Source organism: Nicotiana tomentosiformis, chromosome 7 (assembly GCF_000390325.3).
Source record: "Nicotiana tomentosiformis chromosome 7, ASM39032v3, whole genome shotgun sequence".
In the NCBI taxonomy this organism is placed as follows: domain Eukaryota; kingdom Viridiplantae; phylum Streptophyta; class Magnoliopsida; order Solanales; family Solanaceae; genus Nicotiana; species Nicotiana tomentosiformis.
The window spans coordinates 92,727,572-92,748,906 of record NC_090818.1 but is presented as its reverse complement, the minus strand read 5'-3'; the positions used below and the strand labels follow the sequence as shown (position 1 = coordinate 92,748,906).

General features: G+C 43.1%; 1 protein-coding gene across 1 annotated transcript; it reads right to left on the bottom strand.

Annotated features, from left to right (window-relative positions):
* Positions 1-10,555: 10,555 nt before the first annotated feature.
* Positions 10,556-11,116, bottom strand: LOC138896010 (uncharacterized). Its single transcript, XM_070180784.1, has one exon. It carries the CDS (start codon positions 11,114-11,116, stop codon positions 10,556-10,558), a length of 561 nt encoding a protein of 186 aa, XP_070036885.1.
* Between the last annotated feature and the right edge of the window lie 10,219 nt (positions 11,117-21,335).

Genomic DNA, 21,335 nt, shown 5'->3' with positions numbered 1-21,335 from the left:
TACGGTCCTTCCCAGTTTGGACCCAGTTTTCCTTCATTTGAATTTAGGGTGTTGAGGGTGACTTTTCTTAGCACTAAGTCCCCGATTTTAAAAAATCGAAGATTAGTTCTTGGATTATAATACCTTTCGATCCACTATTTTTGGGCGGCTAATCATACGAGATCTGCCTCTCATTTTTTGTCCAATAATTCTAGGCTTGTGTTCATTGTCTCGTTATTTGACTCATTTGTTGCATATCAAAACCTGATGCTAGGTTCTCCGACCTCAACCGGGATAAGAGCTTCGGCGCCATAAACCAACGAGAATGGTGTCACTCCGGTACTGGATTTCGATGTTGTGCGGTATGCCCATAGGACTTCGGGTAGTATTTCTCTCCATTTTCCTTTAGCGTTGGTTAATCTTTTCTTAAGATTTTAGATGATGGTTTTATTTATCGATTCGGCCTGTCCGTTCCCGCTGGGATGATAAGGTGTCGATGTGATCCTTTTGATTTTGTGGTCTTCGAGAAATTTAGTTACTTTGCTTCTGATGAATTGCTTTCCATAATCATATACAATCTCGGATGGCATCCCGAACCGACATATGATGTGGTCCCAAATGAAGTCTATCACTTCCTTTTCTCTGACCTTCTCGAAAGCCTGTGCTTCAACCCATTTAGAAAAATAATCAGTCATAAATAAAATAAACTGAGCCTTACCTGGGGCCGATGGGAGGGGGTCGACGATGTCTATCCCCCATTTCATGAAAGGCCATAGAGATAGGACCGAGTGGAGAAGTTCCCCGGGTTTATGAATCATGGGCGCATGTCTTTGACATTTGTCGCATTTTTGAACGAACTCCCTTGCATCCTTGTCTATATCGACCCAATAATATCCTGCTCTGATTATTTATTGACCAATGAATCGGCACCTGAATGATTCCCACAAGTGCTCTCGTGAATCTCGCCTAGGATGTAGTTGGTATCTCCCGGTCCCAAATATATTGCCAGTGGACCATCGAACGTCTTTCTAAACAGCGTTCCATCATTGGATAAGGTAAACCGTGCAACTTTTATCCGTAGAGCTCTCAATTCCTTTGGATCCGATGGAAGCTTCCCGTTCTTGAAGTACTCTATATATTTGTTTCTCCAATCCCAGGTTAGACTTGTGGAGTTTATCTCGGCATGACCTTCTTCGATTACCGATTTCATGAGTTGTGCGACAGTCCCCGAGTTGAGTTCGTCATCCTCGACCGACGAACCTAAGTTTGCAAGAGCGTCGACCTCACTGTTCTGCTCTCGAAGTACATGTTGCAAAGTCCATTCCTTAAATCGGTGTAGAGTCACTTGCAATTTATCCAAGTACCTCTGCATTGGATCTTCCCGAACTTCAAAAGTCCCGTTGACTTGATTTACCACGAGGAGGGAATCACATTTAGCCTCCACAACCTCGGCTCCCAAACTTCTAGCTAGTTCGAGCCCTGCAATCATGGCCTCATACTCGGCCTCATTGTTAATCAATTTGTAGTTTTAATAGACTATCTAACTACATTACCTATGGGCGATTTTAGTACGATGCCCAGTTCGGACCCCTTTGCGTTCGAGGCACCGTCCGTAAAGCGGGTCCAGACTAGGGGTGGCATGTGGGCCGGGCCCGGTTCTATGTGGGCTTCGCGGTCCCGGTCCTAAGTGGGCTTCGCGGTCCCGGTCCTAAGTAGGCCGGTCCTAAGTGGGCCAGTCCTAGGCAGGCCAGTCCTAAGCGGTCCCGGGCTTCGCGGGCTTCTCGTTGGAACCGATTTCGGCTTGGGAGCCGGGGGAAGTGGAGGAGGAACAAATTGGCCACTAGATTCACCACTCTTGAATTTTTTCTTATTTTTACTAAACATATTTTTAGGGAATAAGCCATCTTAATTAATCAAGCAAAGTAAATAAAACAAATAAAACTATAATATTAAAACTTAAGAGTTGGAACGAGTTTACCGAATTGACGAACAACTTGTTGAAAAATAATTATCGTTGAAGACTTGAAGACTTCAATTCACCAACTTCACAATTTTGCACAAATTATAACAATTAAGTAAGCAATTATAGAAGAATATTAGAGAGAGATTGAGAGAGATTGATGATTTTGTGAGAAAAATGAAAGAATGAGGGGGTATTTATAGTTGAAAATAGGAAAAAAGTATAATTATAAAAAGTTTGGGGTTAAAACAAAATTTGGAGGGTTAAATGGATATTTTGCAAATAGCCAACGACTATTTTGGCAGACCAAACGGCTAGTTTTTAAATGGCCAAACGGTCAATTTTTTTTTAAAAATTATCCGTTGGGTCCGTTTAAGACCGCTTGAACCGGCCCACTTCTCAGCCGGTCCCGGTCTCGCGGGCCTCCCTTATGAGACCGGCCCACCACCTTACGGTCCCGGTCCTATCCGGTTAGGACCGTTTAGGCCCACCGCCCATGTGGGCTTGCGGTCCTGGGCCGGTCCCGGTCCTAACCGGCCCACATGCCACCCCTAGTCCAGACTCCCGAAGAGGTACCCGATTTTATCAGTAATTCTTTTTCAATATCGGGTACGAAGGCTGGCGTAAAGTCAGCCACGATGTCCGCTAAGATTTGAGATTTGATAGCGGTTCGAGATCGATACTCGATGTCGTACCCACTGATCTCTATGGCCCATTTGGCCAATCGGCCTGAAAGCTCAGGTTTGTGTAAATATTTCGTAGAGGATAAATTGTTATAACATGTATCAGATGGCACTGAAAATATGGTTTTAGTTTCCTAGAGGCACTTATTAAAGCAAGAGCTAATTTTTCTAAGTGTAGATATCTAGTTTTGGCCTCACCTAAAGTTCGACTGACATAATAAATAAGGAATTGCGTACCTCGTTCTTCTCGAATTAGGACTCCACTTACCGCTATCTCCGAGACAACTAGATACAGATAAAGTTGTTCTTCTGCCTTCGGGGTATGAAGCAACGGAGGGCTCGATAAATACCGTTTTAGCTCTTCCAAAGCCTGCTGACATTCCAGAGTCCATGCAAAATTGCTTTTCTTTTTAAGCAGAGAGAAAAATCGGTGGCTCTTATCCGAGGATCTCGAAATGAATCGTCCCAGGGCAGCTATCCATCCTGTTAGCCTTTGTACGGCCTTTACATTATCTACCACTGTGATGTCCTCGATTGCTTTGATTTTATCGGGGTTAATCTCGATTCCTCGATTTGACACCATGAAACCGAGAACCTTGCCCGAGCCTACCCCGAAAGCACATTTTTTGGGATTGAGCTTCATATTGTACTCCCTTAGTATGTCGAAAGTTTCCTGCAAATGCTTTAAATGGTTCTCTGCTCGTAGGGATTTAACTAACATGTCATTAATATAAACCTCCATTAATTTTCCTATTTGCTTCTCGAACATTTTGTTTACTAGGAGTTGATAAGTTGCACCAGCATTTTTAGGCCGAATGGTATTACATTATAACAGTAAGTCCCATACTTAGTGATAAATGAGGTCTTTTCCTCATCCTCCGGGTTCATCTGTATTTGGTTGTACCCGGAATAGGCATCGAGAAAATTGAGAGTCTCGTGACCGGCCGTAGCATCGATCATGCGATCGACATTAGGCAAAGGAAAAGAATCCTTAGGGCATGCTTTATTCAGGTCTTTATAATCTATACACATTCTAAACTTGTTACCCTTTTTAGGGACTACCACCATATTTGCTAGCCACTCGGGTTATTTTACTTCCCGAATGGACCCTATTTTAAGAAGTTTGGTTACCTTGTCTTTGATGAAGGCATGTTTGACCTCGGACTGGGGCCTTCTTTTTTGTTTTACCAGGTGGAATTTTGGGTCCAAGCTTAGCTTATGAGTGGTGATTCCCGGTGGGATCCCTGTCATGTCAAGATGGGACCAAGCGAAACAGTCTATGTTAGCTATAAGAAATTGAATAAGCTTTCTCCTGAGCTCGGGATCTAACCCCGTGCCCAGCTATACCTTTCGTTCGGGCAGATGTTCGACTAGTATGACTTGCTCCAGTTCTTCGATCGTTGATTGGGTAGCGTCGGAATCATCGGGGACCACGAAGGATCGAGGGACCCCATGTTCATCATCTTCGTTAGTCTTCTGATTCTCTAGTTGGGTCGAAGCTGACGTTTGTGATTGCTATTTGGTATCACGTTCCCCCTTCGAGTCCGATCCTTTTGTCGACGATAATGAAGATATATGAATTTCTTCCTCGATGGCAAACATTTCTCTTGCGGCCGGTTGTTCTCCGTAAACCTCCCTCCGATGTTGGGAATTTCAGAACCTGGTGGAGGGTTGAAGGTACAACTCTCATATTGTGGATCAACGGTCTTCCAAAAAGGGCGTTGTACCTCATATCGCCTTCGATTACGTGAAACTTCGTTTCTTGGATGGTTCCGGCCATGTTTATTTGCAAAATTATTGAGGATGCTGCCGGCTCGAGTGATGCATCAGGTCTTTTCTTCGAGGCTCAACGAGCCCTGAATCGGGTACGTCTCGATTCCCTTTGTTGATGTCATATTTTTCTATTTTATGCCTAACTTTTTCTCTTTTTCATATAGGCTTTAGCTCTTCATCAAGAGGCATTTTCCAAGTCTCGGGCAGAGCTGAGCTGATGTGAGGCCGACTTCCAAGGGCTTTAGGAGGTGAGAAATGCCCTCAAACTTCTTAGTGGGCAGAAAGAGGAAGAGATCAAAGATCTTTGAGGCGAGTTGGCCAAGGCTGACCAAGATTAGACAGACCTGATCGAGCAGGTAATGAAAATTTTAAAAGCTCATGGGCTCGACTTGGGAACAGTGGCTAACATTTCAATCTCACAGTTGTAGCAGAAGATCGAGAGGATCGAGCAATTTTGTGAGGAGGTCGACACAATAAAGGCAAAGTCCTTAGGATGGAAAGAAGGTATGGATCGTCTTGCTGCAGAGAAAGAGACTGCTCGATCCCAATTATCATCGGTCAAAAGTCAACTTCAAGGCATGAAGGAGAAGAGCTCGGCACAAGCAAGAAAAATAGAGGAGCTCGAAGCTCGGTTGGCTTCCGAATTTTCCAAGGTCGAGAAAGCAAAGGCCGAGGCGGATACAATCGTGGCCGTCTATCGGGCCGATGCTAAAGCCGTCCAAGTACAAGCGAGAGAAGCAACCGAGACCACTCAAACTCGAGCACATTGGGTTGCTGAACTCGCCAAATGCCAATCTCGGAGGGAAACCCTCGAGGAGAGCCATGCTCGAGGTTTTGACCTTACCGAAGAGATAATAAAGGCTAAAGAACTTGAAGCCGATGCTGGAGCCCCGGCTTCCGATGATGATGATGATGATGATGAGAGCAAGAGTGGGTCTGAGAGCGGGGAGGATCCCATAATCGGAGACTCGCCTACTCTCCATGATTTTTTCGAAGGGGCGATTCGGGAAGCCCGAGCTTTGGGGACCCTCGAGGTTGACGGGGCCCATGAGTGAGAGGACCACTTTCGTGATTTGTTTATCGGTATCGAGGATGCTGCCGGCCCGAGTGACGCATCGGGTCTTTTGTTCGAGGCTCAACGAGCCCTGAATCGGGTAAGTCTCGATTCCCTTTGTTGATGTCATATTTTTCCATTTTCTACCTAACTCTTTCTCTTTTTCATATAGGCTTTAGCTCTTCATCAAGAGGCATTTTCCAAGTCTCGGGCAGAGTTGAGCCGATGTGAGGCTGACTTCCGAGGGCTTTCGGAGGTGAGAAATGCCCTCAAACTTCTTAGTAGGCAGAAAGAGGAAGAGATCAAAGATCTTCGAGCCGAGTTGGCCAAGGCTGACCAAGATTAGACAGACCTGATCGAGCAGGTAATGAAAATTTTAAAAGCTCATGGGCTCGACTTGGGAACGGTGGATAACATTTCAAACTCACAGTTGTAGCAGAAGATCGAGAGGATCGAGCAATTTCGTGAGGAGGTCGACACGATAAAGGCGGAGTCCTTGGGATGGAAAGAAGGTATGGATCGTCTTGCTGCAGAGAAAGAGACTACTCAAGCCCAATTATCATCGGTCGAAAGTAAACTTCAAGGCATGAATGAGAAGAGCTCGGCTCAAGAAAGAAAAATAGAGGAGCTCGAAGCTCAGTTGGCTTCCGAATTTTCCAAGGCCGAGAAAGCAAAGGCCGAGGCGGATGCAATCATGGCCGTCTATCGGGCCGATGCTTAAGCCGCCCAAGTACAAGCGAGAAAGGCAGCTGAGACCGCTCAAACTCGAGCACATTAGGTTGCTGAACTCGCCAAATGCCAATCTCAGAGGGAAACCCTCGAGGAGATCCATGCTCGAGGTTTCAACCTTACCGAAGAGATAATAAAGGCTAAAGAACTTGAAGCCGATGCTGGAGCCCCGACTTCCGATGATGATGATGATGATGATGATGAGAGTAAGAGTCGGTCTGAGAGCGGGGAGGATCTCGTAATCGGAGACTCGCCTACTCTCCATGCTTTTTCCGAAGGGGCGATTCGGGAAGCCCGAGCTTTGGGGACCCTCGATGTTGACGGGGCCTATGAGGGAGAGGACCACTTTCGTGATTTGTTTATCGGTATCGAGTATTCTGCCGGCCCGAGTGATGCATCGGGTCTTTTCTTTGAGGCTCAACGATCCCTGAATCGGGTAAGTCTCGATTCCCTTTGTTGATGTCATATTTTTCCATTTTCTGCATAACTTTTTCTCTTTTTCATATAGGCTTTAGCTCTTCATCAAGAGGCGTTTTCCAAATCTCGGGCAGAGCTGAGCCGATGAGAGGCCGACTTCCGAGGTCTTTTGGAGGTGAGAAATGCCCTCAAACTTCTTAGTGGGCAGAAAGAGGAAAAGATTAAAGATCTTTGAGCCGAGTTAGCCAAGGCTGACCAAGATTAGACAGACCTGATCGAGGAGGTAATGAAAATTTTAAAAGCTCATGGGCTCGACTTGGGAACGGTTGCTAACATTTCAATCTCACAGTTGTAGCAGAAGATAGAGAGGATCGAGCAATTTCGTGAGGAGGACGACACGATAAAGGCGGAGTCCTTGGGATGGAAAGAAGGTATCGATCGTCTTGCTGCAGAGAAAGAGACTGCTCGAGCCCAATTATCATCGGCTGAAAGTAACCTTCAAGGCATGAATTAGAAGAGCTCGGCTCAAGCAAGAAAAATATAGGAGCTCGAAGCTCGGTTGGCTTCCGAATTTTCTAAGGTCGAGAAAGCAAAGGCCGAGGCGAATGCAATCGTGGCTGTCTATCGGACCGATGCTGAAGCCGCCCAAGTACAAGCGGGAGAGGTAGCCGAGACCGCTCAAACTCAAGCACATTGGGTTGCTGAACTCGCCAAATGCCAATCTCGGAGGGAAACCCTCGAGGAGATCCATGCTCGAGGTTTTGACCTTACTGAAGATATAATAAAGGCTAAAGAAATTGAAGTCGATGCTGGAGCCCTGACTTTTGATGATGATGATGATGATGAGAGCAAGAGTGGGTCTGAGAGCGGGGAGGAGCCCGATGAAGAATAGACTGCCCCGAGAGATATTCATGAAACTTAGGGTTTTTTCCATTTTGATCTTTTTGTGTAGGGTCCTGATCAGACCTTGTAAATACTCTTATATATATAAAGATCTTTTCCTTTCCCAACTTGTCTTTGTTTTATTCTCTGCCTTATGTAGATTTCGTTTCATTCATGCCTTATGAAAGTTTTCATAAGTTTGGGGCTTTAGGCAATTTGATCGAAGTCGGACCTTGTAGTCCTTATAACCAAGTGAGTATTTGCTCGAACTCGAAGTAAGAGTAGCCCTTAGGCTTAATAGTCGAGTGAGTGTTAGCTCGAACTCGAAGTAAGAGTGGCCCTTAGGCTTTATGGTCGAGTGAGTGAATGCTCGAACTCGAAGTATGAGTAGCCCTTAGTCTTTACGGTCGAGTGAGTGTTTGCTCAAACTCGATGTAAGTGTAGCCCTTAGGCTTAATAGTCGAGCGAGTGTTTGCTCGAACTCGAAGTAAGAGTGGCCCTTAGGCTTTATGGTCGAGTGAGTGATTGCTCGAACTCGAAGTTAGATTATCCCTTAGGCTTAGCAGTCGAGTGAGAGTTTGCTCGAACTCGAAGTAAGAGTGGCCCTTAGGCTTTATGGTCGAGTGAGTGATTGCTCGAACTCGAAGTAAGAGTAGCCCTTAGGCTTTACGGTCAAGTGAGTGTTTGCTCGAACTCGATATAAGAGTAGCCCTTAGGCTTAATAGTCGAGTGAATGTTTGTTCGAACTTGAAGTAATGTAGCCCGTAGGCTTTATGGTTGAGCGAGTGTTTGCTCGAGCTCGAAGTAAGAGTAGCACTTAGGCTTAGCAGTCGAGTGAGTGTTTGCTCAAACTCGAAGTAAGAGTGGCCCTTAGGCTTTATGGTCGAGCGAGTGTTTGCTTGAGCTCGAAGTAAGAGTAGCCCTTAGGATTAGTAGTCGAGTGAGTGTTAGCTCGAACTCGAAGTAAGAGTGGCCCTTAGGCTTAATAGTCGAGTGAGTGTTTGCTAGAATTTGAAGTAATGTAGCCTGTAGGCTTTATGGTCGAGCGAGTGTTTACTCGAGCTCGAAGTAAGAGTAGCCCTTAGGCTTAGTAGTCGAGTGAGTGTTAGCTCGAACTCGAAGTAAGAGTAGCCTTTAGGCTTAATAGTCGAGTGAGTGTTTGCTCAAACTCATAGTAATGTAGCCCGTAGGCTTTATGGTCGAGTGAGTGTTTACTCAAACTCGAAGTAATGTAGCCCGTAGGCTTAGTAGTCGAGTGAGTGTTTGCTCGAACCCGAAGTAAGAGTAGCCTTTAGGCTTAATAGTCGAGTGAGTGTTTGCTCGAACTCAGAGTAATGTAGCCCGTAGGCTTTATAGTCGAGTGAGTGTTTGCTCGAACTCGAAGTAATGTAGCCCGTAGGCTTAGTAGTCGAGTGAGTGTTTGCTCGAACTCGAAGTAATGTAGCCCGTAGGCATTATGGTCGACTGAGAGTTTTGCTCGAACTCGAAGTGATGTAGCCCGTAGACTTATGTGGGGCTTGATCTCGTTGATATTTCGGTTGGCAGTCCCCGATTTATGGGGTAATGGTCGGCCCTTAAGCCTGTTTGCATAATAGATCATGAAATAGAGGATAGATTCTAAGATATGAGATATCAGTAAAGAAGAAATTTCTCTTTATGTCATTGTACATGTGTTCATGTTTTGTACCAGGTATCGAGTAAACTACACAAGCATGGTTCGTTTTGATCGTTTAGCTCTTACAATTTTTCCTATCGAAACCCTGTTGTCACAAAGTAACTTCCTTGCATCGAACTTGATAATCGAATTTGTTTTGTTATACTCGAGGGTAATAACCCCCAGTATTCGAGATTGATTGTAAAGAGGCCTCAAATACTATTGAATTGTTCTAAGTTAGCATGATCAATGGTTGCCCCGTTAAAAACCTTGCCGAAAAACCCATTTGGAACAAAACCGGTCTAAGGGAAAAAGAGTGCAACGCGTGCTTTCAAGCTTAAAGGCTTCGAGTTGAATAATCCATCCCTGTTTTTGGTCGAACACCTACAAGGGTTAATTTCGAAACATAAATGAACATAGGAGGGTCTTCCCTTAACAGTAGTATCATTTTAGGTGCGACACGTTCCAATTGCTTAGTAGTTGTTTGTCGTTTATTACACCGAGCTTGTAGGATCCTTTTCCGACGATTTCGAGAACCTGATACGGTCCTTCCCAGTTTGGACCCAGTTTTCCTTCATTTGAATTTAGGGTGTTGAGGGTGACTTTTCTTAGCACTAAGTCCCCGATTTTAAAAAATCGAAGATTAGTTCTTGGATTATAATACCTTTCGATCCACTATTTTTGGGAGGCTAATCATACGAGATCTGCCTCTCATTTTTTGTCCAATAATTCTAGGCTTGTGTTCATTGTCTCGTTATTCGACTCATTTGTTGCATATCGAAACCTGATGCTAGGTTCTCCGACCTCAACCAGGATAAGAGCTTCGGCGCCATAAACCAACGAGAATGGTGTCACTCCGGTACTGGATTTCGATGTTGTGCGGTATGCCCATAGGACTTCGGGTAGTATTTCTCTCCATTTTCCTTTAGCGTTGGTTAATCTTTTCTTAAGATTTTGGATGATAGTTTTATTTATCGATTCGGCCTGTCCGTTCCCGCTGGGATGATAAGGTGTCGATGTGATCCTTTTGATTTTGTGGTCTTCGAAAAATTTAGTTACTTTGCTTCTGATGAATTGCTTTCCATAATCATATACAATCTCGGATGGCATCCCGAACCGACATATGATGTGGTCCCAAATGAAGTCTATCACTTCCTTTTCTCTGACCTTCTCGAAAGCCTGTGCTTCAACCCATTTAGAGAAATAATCAGTCATAAATAAAATAAACTGAGCCTTACCTGGGGCCGATGGGAGGGGGTCGACGATATCTATCCCCCATTTCATGAAAGGCCATAGAGATAGGACCGAGTGGAGAAGTTCCCCGGGTTGATGAATCATGGGCGCATGTCTTTGACATTTGTCGCATTTTTGAACGAACTCCCTTGCATCCTTGTCCATATCGACCCAATAATATCCTGCTCTGATTATTTATTGACCAATGAATCGGCACCTGAATGATTCCCACAAGTGCTCTCGTGAATCTCGCCTAGGATGTAGTTGGTATCTCCCGGTCCCAAACATATTGCCAGTGGACCATCGAACGTCTTTCTAAATAGCGTTCCATCATTGGATAAGGTGAACCGTGCAACTTTTATCCGTAGAGCTCTCAATTCCTTTGGATCTGATGGAAGCTTCCCGTTCTTGAAGTACTCTATATATTTGTTTCTCCAATCCCAGGTTAGACCTTCTTCGATTACCGATTTCATGAGTTGTGCGACAGTCCCCAAGTTGAGTTCGTCATCCTCGACCGACGAACCTAAGTTTGCAAGAGCGTCTACCTCACTGTTCTGCTCTCGAAGTACATGTTGCAAAGTCCATTCCTTAAATCGGTGTAGAGTCACTTGCAATTTATCCAAGTACCTCTGCATTGGATCTTCCCGGACTTCAAAAGTCCCGTTGACTTGATTTACCACGAGGAGGGAATCACATTTAGCCTCCACAACCTCGGCTCCCAAACTTCTAGCTAGTTCGAGACCTGCAATCATGGCCTCATACTCGGCCTCATTGTTAATCAATTTGTAGTTTTAATAGACTATCTAACTACATTACCTGTGGGCGATTTTAGTACGATGCCCAGTTCGGACCCCTTTGCGTTCGAGGCACCGTACGTAAAGCGGGTCCAGACTAGGGGTGGCATGTGGGCCGGGCCCGGTCCTAAGTGGGCTTCGCGGTCCCGGTCCTAAGTGGGCTTCGCAGTCCCGGTCCTAAGTGGGCCAGTCCTAGGCGGGCCAGTCCTAAGCGGTCCCGGGCTTCGCGGGCTTCTCGTTAGAACCGATTTCGGCTTGGGAGCCGGGGGAAGTGGAGGAGGAACAGATTGGCCACTAGATTCACCACTCTTGAATTTTTTCTTATTTTTACTAAACATATTTTTAGGGAATAAGCCATCTTAATTAATCAAGCAAAGTAAATAAAACAAATAAAACTATAATATTAAAACTTAAGAGTTGGAACGAGTTTACCGAATTGACGAACAACTTGTTGAAAAATAATTATCGTTGAAGACTTGAAGACTTCAATTCACCAACTTCACAATTTTGCACAAATTATAACAATTAAGTAAGCAATTATAGAAGAATATTAGAGAGAGATTGAGAGAGATTGATGATTTTGTGAGAAAAATAAAAGAATGAGGGGTATTTATAGTTGAAAATAGGGAAAAAGTATAATTATAAAAAGTTTGGGGTTAAAACAAAATTTGGAGGGTTAAATGGCTATTTTGCAAATAGCCAACGACTATTTTGGCAGACCAAACGGCTAGTTTTTAAATGGCCAAACGGTCAATTTTTTTTTTAAAATTATCCGTTGGGTCCGTTTAAGACCGCTTGAACCGGCCCACTTCTCAGCCGGTCCCGGTCCTAAATGGTCCCGGTCTCGCGGGCCTCCCTTATGAGACCGGCCCACCACCTTACGGTCCCGGTCCTATCCGGTTAGGACCGTTTAGGCCCACCGCCCATGTGGGCTTGCGGTCCTGGGCCGGTCCCGGTCCTAACCGGCCCACATGCCACCCCTAGTCCAGACTCCCGAAGAGGTACCCGATTTTATCAGTAATTCTTTTTCAATATCGGGTACGAAGGCTGGCGTAAAGTCAGCCACGAAGTCCGCTAAGATTTGAGATTTGATAGCGGTTCGAGATCGATACTCGATGTCGTACCCACTGATCTCTATGGCCCATTTGGCCAATCGGCCTGAAAGCTCAGGTTTGTGTAAATATTTCGTAGAGGATAAATTGTTATAACATGTATCGGATGGCACTGAAAATATGGTTTTAGTTTCCTAGAGGCACTTATTAAAGCAAGAGCTAATTTTTCTAAGTGTAGATATCTAGTTTTTGCCTCACCTAAAGTTCGACTGACATAATAAATAAGGAATTGCGTACCTCGTTCTTCTCGAATTAGGACTCCACTTACCGCTATCTCCGAGACAACTAGATACAGATAAAGTTGTTCTTCTGCCTTCGGGGTATGAAGCAACGGAGGGCTCGATAAATACCGTTTTAGCTCTTCCAAAGCATGCTGACATTCCAGAGTCCATGCAAAATTGCTTTTCTTTTTAAGCAGAGAGAAAAATCGGTGGCTCTTATCCGAGGATCTCGAAATGAATCGTCCCAGGGCAGCTATCCATCCTGTTAGCCTTTGTACGGCCTTTACATTATCTACCACTGTGATGTCCTCGATTGCTTTGATTTTATCGGGGTTAATCTCGATTCCTCGATTTGACACCATGAAACCGAGAACCTTGCCCGAGCCTACCCCGAAAGCACATTTTTTGGGATTGAGCTTCATATTGTACTCCCTTAGTATGTCGAAAGTTTCCTGCAAATGCTTTAAATGGTTCTCTGCTCGTAGGGATTTAACTAACATGTCATTAATATAAACCTCCATTAATTTTCCTATTTGCTTCTCGAACATTTTGTTTACTAGGAGTTGATAAGTTGCACCAGCATTTTTAGGCCGAATGGCATTACATTATAACAGTAAGTCCCATACTTAGTGATAAATGAGGTCTTTTCCTCATCCTCCGGGTTCATCTGTATTTGGTTGTACCCGGAATAGGCATCGAGAAAATTGAGAGTCTCGTGACCGGCCGTAGCATCGATCATGCGATCGATATTAGGCAAAGGAAAAGAATCCTTAGGGCATGCTTTATTCAGGTCTTTATAATCTATACACATTCTAAAATTGTTACCCTTTTTAGGGACTACCACCATATTTGCTAGCCACTCGGGTTATTTTACTTCCCGAATGGACCCTATTTTAAGAAGTTTGGTTACCTTGTCTTTGATGAAGGCATGTTTGACCTCGGACTGGGGCCTTCTTTTTTGTTTTACCAGGTGGAATTTTGGGTCCAAGCTTAGCTTATGAGTGGTGATTCCCGGTGGGATCCCTGTCATGTCAAGATGGGACCAAGCGAAACAGTCTATGTTAGCTATAAGAAATTGAATAAGCTTTCTCCTGAGCTCGGGATCTAACCCCGTGCCCAGCTATACCTTTCGTTCGGGCAGATGTTCGACTAGTATGACTTGCTCCAGTTCTTCGATCGTTGATTGGGTAGCGTCGGAATCATCGGGGACCACGAAGGATCGAGGGACCCCATGTTCATCATCTTCGTTAGTCTTCTGATTCTCTAGTTGGGTCGAAGCTGGCGTTTGTGATTGCTATTTGGTATCACGTTCCCCCTTCGAGTCCGATCCTTTTGTCGACGATAGTGAAGATATCAGAATTTCTTCCTCGATGGCAAACATTTCTCTTACGGCCGGTTGTTCTCCGTAAACCTCCCTCCGATGTTGGGAATTTCAGAACCCGGTGGAGGGTTGAAGGTACAACTCTCATATTGTGGATCAATAGTCTTCCAAAAAGGGCGTTGTACCTCATATCGCCTTCGATTACGTGAAACTTCATTTCTTGGATGGTTCCGGCCACGTTTATTTGCAAAATTATCTAGCCCTTAGTAGTTTCACATGCCATATTGAATCCATTTAGAACCAGGGTTGTGGGCATGACCTGGTCCTGTAGACCGAGCTGCTCTACGACCTTTGATTTAATAATGTTGGCCGAGCTACCTGGATCAATTAACACACGCTTAACTTGAGTTTTATTCATAAGTACAGATATTACCAGTGCATCGTTGTAAGGTTGCATAATTCCTCCTGCATCTTCATCATTAAAGGATAGGGTTCCTATGGATGCGTAATACCGAGTTCAAGGTCGCTTCTCTCTTACAGCCGACATCTTAGTGCGTTTAAGCACCGACCTTTGAGGGATATCGATCCCACCGATGATCATATGGATGATGTGTTGTGGCTCTTCTTGTTCGTTTTGTCTACTGAAATCCCTGTTTTTGAAATGGTTTTTGGCCCTGTCACTTAAAAATTCTCGAAAGTGCCCTTTATTGAATAACCAGGCTACCTCCTCTCTTAGTTGCCTGCAATCTTCCGCTCTGTGGCCATGAGTGCCATGATATTCGCACATTTGATTGGGATTTCTCTGGGCAGGATCGGTCTGCAGAGGTCAAGGCCATTTAGTATCTTTGATGCGTCTGATAGCGGACACGATGGACGGTGCATCAATGTTGAAGTTATACTCTGATAACCGTGGTGCTTCCATAGGTCCGGTATGCCTGTCGAACGCATTCCTGTTCATCAGCCCCCGAGACCCTTGGCCTTAATCACTTCTCCTTTCACCTCGTACGGGATTACGTGAAGGTTCGCTACCCCTACGATATCCGTTATACGGCCGATATCGATCCTTGTTTGACCTCGGTTCTTGGTCGATGTCCCTTTTAATAACGGACCTAGACCCCAACTGGTCGTCTTCAACTTTGATCTTCGATTGATATCGATTGTGTACATCGGTTCAAGTAATAGCCGGGTACTTGATCAAATTATGCTTCAACTGTTTTGAAGCCATCGAACTCTGCTCGTTCAGTCCTTGAGTGAAAGCTTGTACATCCCAATCGTCAATGACTGGTGATAGATCCATTCGTTCAGTTTGGAAACGAGATACGAACTTTCTTAGCGTCTCGTTGTCCTTCTGCCTTACCTTGAAAAGGTCCGACTTCCTGGTCTCGACCTTTATGGCTCCGGCATGTGCTTTTACGAAAGAATCCACAAGCATAGCAAAAGAATCGATAGAGCTAAACGGTAAATTGTGATACCATATCATTGCTCCCTTTGATAGGGTTTCACCGAATTTTTTCAATAATACAGATTCGATCTCATCATCCTCTAGATTGTTCCCTTTAATGGCACATGTGTAAGAGGTGACATGTTTGTTGGTGTCGGTCGTTCCATTATATTTAGGAATTTCGGGCATGCGAAACTTCTTTGGGATTGGTTTAGGAGCCGCGCTCGGGGGGAAAGGCTTTTGTACAATTTTTTTGGAATCTAAGCCCTTCAATATCGGTGGTGCCCCTGGGATCTGATCAACCCCGGAGTTATATGTTTTCACTTTTTTGTCATTCGCTTCGATCCTCCTTTCTCCTGACTCTATTCCTTTTGTCAGTTGTTCGAACATCTTAATAATTTCGGGACTAGTCCCCGATTCTTGCTCATTTGACCTTATTATAGCTGGCCCTGTTTTGTGGGTGACTTCTTGGGGTGGACTGGGCTCGAGTCTGGTCAGTGCCTGGGTTTGGCTCTGCAACTAGGCTATTGCTACTTGTTGAGCTTGCAACATTTCGAAAATCATACGCAAGCTGATTCCGTTTTCCTCAGCATTTTGGGTATTTCGAGTTGCAGACCGAGTTCTACCATGAATGCTATTTTCAGGGTCGGAATATTGGTCCGCCTCGATGGCCACATGTTAATTAACGTATATTGGCTCTTCGACCCGAGCGCCAACTAGATCGACGAGTGGCCTTTCACCCCCGGGGGTTAAGTTGTTGTACTCATCTTGAAGGTCAACTTCGTTGTTGATAGGTAGGGCCATTAATTGAGAATTCGTCGTTTTCAACCCGAAATCAAAGATACTCCAAGAGCAAGTGTAAAATGGTGTGTTTTGCAGAGATTCATACCAAATAACTACTGTTATCCTTATCCCCATGGTGGGCGCCAAACTGTTTATCCGAAAAATAGATATAGTTGATTTTATATGCAGTTCTAAGAGTATGTGGTATAACTTGGTACAAATCAGAAAAGTAAGTAAAAATATGTCGAATATTGACTGTAAAGAATGAAATACAAACCAAATTGAATGGAGAATGATTTATGTGTAAAGCTTATAAAGGATAATCTCTATTGTATTTCTCTATGAATATTAATAATATCTGAATATGAGAGTGTATGAGTGCCTTAATGTCTCCTCCCCTACAGAAATAATAGCCATACCTCTTATAGTGGAGGGATCCTACTTTAGATATAATTACAAATACATAGTGGGGATCCCATGATAGATTAGTTTTTCCCTAATTCCCGCCGAGATTCTCTCCCTTAGTGCGGCTGTAACGGCTCTTGTCTCTTGGCTCGATCTTGATCGGATTTGGTATTGGTCGATTTCCAGATTTAGAGATCGATATTAACTCGAGCTCGATATTGACTCGAGCTCGATATTGACTCGGGGCTCGGTATCGACTCGGGCTCGATATTGGTCGGTCTCTGGCTCTTAAGCTCGATGACACCGCTTCACATCATAGTTTGATTTGGACTTGAGCTCGATAATAACTTCGAGCTCGGTATTTGATCGGTTTCTGAAACTCGAGCTCGGTAACCTGGCTTCAGATCTCATCTCGATATTATGAAGACGCTATTCGGTCCATTATGTTCTAATCTTGACCAATCATACGAAGGTCGAAACCGATTTTCACCGTATACAATATCTATCCTCACTCTAACTTCTTGTTGTATCTGCGTATAACTAAATTTTTTATGTATGATAGACCATTGCAAATTTTTTAAACTTGTTCGAGTGCTTCCTTTTGATGCAAGCCAAAGTGTCTGATACTCCCATCTGTGCATATTATACCCTGTCCAAATTTGCATTTTCTCTTTTGAGTGTGGAAATCCACCTGCAATCCGTAAATAAAGAGGTGTTAATGGGTATCTAGATCATCCTCTTCACATAAACAGCAGTTCACATTTCATATGGAATGTTCATCAGCAACAATCTATCTTTGGTCAAGAGCTTATTAGCCAACAAAAGGGGGGAAAAAAATATGTGCCTAGCTAGGCAAAGACGAAGCCACCCAAACCAATTTTGAAGCGTCAGATTTATTTAAAATCCCCAACATGGCAATAATATAAGTACTTGAGGCAGGATAAACACCATTGGAAGTCTACTGATATCTATCATTCAAGTACCAGGCGCGTATTTGTGTCTTCAACTTATGTAGTTTTTTTCAGTACCAGTTACAATCTACCAGAGAAGTTATTTTTAAATCTTTACCTCTCATGTTAAGTGTTAATAATGTGAAATAATTATTTATAAATTCTCTTTAATTCCAGCAATATAAAAAAAATTAGTAGTAACTTGGAGAATCTAGTGTGTGTATATATATATTACTCACCTGTTCCAAAAAGAATAACGTTACTTTCTTATTAATTTATTTCAAAAAGAATAACATCTTTCTAAATTAAAAATAATTTAACTTGAACTTCATATTTTACCTTTAATGGCAAACTTTTATAGCCCTAAAAAATTTTATGGCATTTTTATGATCAAAAGTTTTAGAAATCTTAAAGCCACACAAATATTATCGCATACAAAAGTCTTTTTTCCCTTACATTTCGTGTCAAGTCAAACTATGACATATAAATTGAAACAGAGTTAGAATCATTATATTGGTTCATAAAATTTTCATGTAAAATTTTGTATAAAAGTGACATATCTTAGGGTTAATTTGGCAACAATATAAGGTGTTGTAATTTCAAGAAACTTGAAACTTTAGGTTAAAATGTGATAAAAATAATTTTTAATTTAACATAGCTTTATATATATATATATATATATATATATATATATATATATATATATATATATATATATATATATATACGCGCTCTAGTATTCTAATAAAGAAACAAAGGAATTATTTGAGAAAGGTTATTCCACGCATGATATGTTAAGTTAAATGATAAAGTCTCATTTAGTTAAAAATGCTCCCTTTGACAATAAAATAACCAAATAGAATTATATATATGAACAGCCAAACTCGTGAACGTGACGTTTGGGTCCCCCAAACACTTAAAGAAAAGTCATACTTGAGCTCCAATTAGACGAGATTATAAACCTTACACATGAGAGAGAGGAAAAAAAAAAAAAAAAGAAGGAAAAAAGGACCTTACAAATGAGTTCCATTTTGTTCTACGAAGAAATTCTAAGAGTAAGAAAAGATCTTCCCCTTAGACCTTTAGACCTGACCAAGAAAGTAAAACAAGTAGATATAAATTCAGAGAAAAAAAGTTCCTCCAATTTTTGTTTACCTTCAAAATCGGATAATAATTGAATTTGTAAGTTGTTTTAATAATACGTAGATTAACTTGACACAAAATGATAAATTAGATTGCAATTGAAATAGATAATGATAAAGTAAATGCAAACCACACGAATTAAACAGTTTAAGCCTCGGAAGATTAGCCACCCTCGAGCCGAACGTATTTCGATCGATATCAAGAAGAATAAGAACTTAAAGAAAATAATAATATGTTGCTTTGGAATGCGTGTTACAGTGTCCTCAATGAATTATTAGACCCCCCTTTATATAGTAGAGGAGTCCTACTTTAGGTACAATTCTATAAAAGGTAAAAATTCCTTGATTAACTGATTCTCGGTTCCTTACTGATACGCGCCGAGATTCCCGCCGTAATATTCGACCGGTCACGGATATTTCGATCTTCTGTTAGTTATGTTAACAATGTTTTTTCAAGTTCGATTGGGGCTAAGGTCGACTCCGGGATTATGGACTCAATGTTCTCGAAGGGAGGCGTTCATACCCCGGGTTCTAGCTCGGTGGGGCTCGGGGTCGATTTTCAGTCTTTGGTTGTCATGTTCTGAGCCTAACCTGCCATGTCATAGGCGAGCTCGATTTCGAACGTATATAGATAGTCCCCTCATTTTCTGGAGAGTAGACGACGAGAAACGACATGAGCTTCCGATTCTTTCTTCGACACCACGCGACAGAAATGACAAAATAGTCGAAACGTCTCGTCAGTCAAGTCTTTATGGCATTAAATGTTTGTTAGCTGCTGGTCGGCCACTCCTGGATGCGAACCGTTGTTGAAAAACTATAAATACCCCCTTATTTACTCATTCAAACTTTACATTCAAATCTTTCGCCCTCGTACCTTAGCAATCTCAATATTTTCAGGCACTTATATTTCGGTTATTTGAGATCGTTTTATAAGAACTTCTGTTCCGTCTTCATCCAGGACATCAAGTGTACTCTTTTAACTTCCTCTTTTTCCTTCCCTTTCCTTCATTTTCAAAGAAATGGCGAAGACTTCAAAAACCGTTCCCCAAAAAAAAACTCCTTCTACCTCACGGCCAGCTACCGAAGAGACCATTTCGCGTACTGCTGTCGAGGAACCAGTACTGGAACCTCCTCCAAAAATGTTCATCCCGATCCCCGGGGGGGTGCTCGGTCAATGTTGATTTTAAGGTCGAAAAGCCCTCCTCCGTACCAGGACGGTGCGAGGAGGTCTCGAGGTACATCTGCTCGATCACTGAGGACATTCTTTCCGAAGTCAAAAAGGATTGTAACTGGGTTGACAAATATGTGGTGGTTCCCGGACCTGACGAAGCCATCACCACCCACGTCGAAGGATTTTTAAGTGTTTATACTTATCCCTTCACGTTGAGCCCCTTGAACCCGGTTATCATCGACTTTTGCAAAAGATACGAGATAACACTCGGTCAAATTCACCCTTCTTTCTGGAGGATCGTAATCCCCCTCCGTTTCTTTGTAAATAAGATCGAAGGATGCCCTTTCACTATCGACCACCTCATGCATTTATACAGTCCCCGACTCTACCGAGCGGGACTAATCAAGCTCGCTCATCGGGCTAGTAAAGCCCCGTTCTCAAATATTGATGATGATAGGGATCAAGGTTGGCTAGGTTGTTTCGTTTGAGTGAGGACCTCGGACTTGATCCCGGCTAAGCACATGCCGTTCCCCGAGAAGTGGAACATGTCACGTAAGTATAATTCTGCTTCCAAAATTTAATTTATCGTTGTTTTAATTCCTTTTTATCGGTGTTCTGTGGTGGTGCAGCTGTTGCTCGGGTCCCGAATGTAGTTCTTAGACTCAAGGAGTGGGTCGAGGGCATCGTATCACAAAGGCCTTATTCCGAGCATTCGTGGCGCGAGCTTTCAAAGGGCCGATGGGAGTCCCATTCGCATGGTGATATCTCTTTATTGGGTAATATTTGGTTTTCCTTTTGCATCATTAAATTCTCACTTGTTTTATTTCCTTTTGCAGGTTTATCCAAGGATGTCCAAATGAAGCCCCCATCCGGTAGCGATGATTTCCCACCGAGTCCCCTGCTCCGAGACAGGGTGAAGAGAAGAAAAGAAAAAGGGCCCCGAGTTCTCCGAGCTTGGAGAAGAAAAAACCAAAGAGAAGGCTGGTGCGTAAATCCAAATTAAGCACCAACGCTCGAGCACCACCTTCGAGTTCTCTCTATCGGCTGAGGGATGAATCCTAGGGAGAACAAGAGGAAGAAGCCTTCAATCTGGTGGCCCGAGTGTCGTCACGACTCGATGGGCAAGGGACTTCTGAACTAGAGGGAGACGATGCCTATCTTCATCAAGTTAGGGAGGTCGAGGAGGGGGCCGAGAAAAGGGGATTTTTGAGGGTCTGATTTCATATTTCATTTTGGGACTCTGAGAGCTCGATTTGAGGCACAATTTCGAGGGAGTTTCAGAGAGGACTTTGGGGTAAGTAATTGTAACTCGTTATTGATTAATTCCCACGAATCTACTGTTGTTTTCACCATTTAATTAGTGATTTTATTTGGAAATTTGGGGGAAAATTGGGAAAACTTCTTAGGCTAAAAATTGGGGATTTGAAAGGCGATTTGAGGTCGGATTTGAGTAATTCTTAAATGGTTGGACTCGATATCGAATGTGTATTTGGATTTTATTATTTTGGTCGGGTTCCGAGACGTGGGCCCGGGTCGACTTTTTAGAGCAATTTTTCAATTGTTTGCTAAAGTCGTAATTTTATTATTTAAATTAGTTTTCTATAGTTATATTTATAGTATGAAATTGTTTT

What these genes read in the sequence shown, in the direction of transcription:
- LOC138896010 (XM_070180784.1), bottom strand. Translation starts at nt 11,116, where the DNA reads ATGATTGCAGGTCTCGAACTAGCTAGAAGTTTGGGAGCCGAGGTTGTG.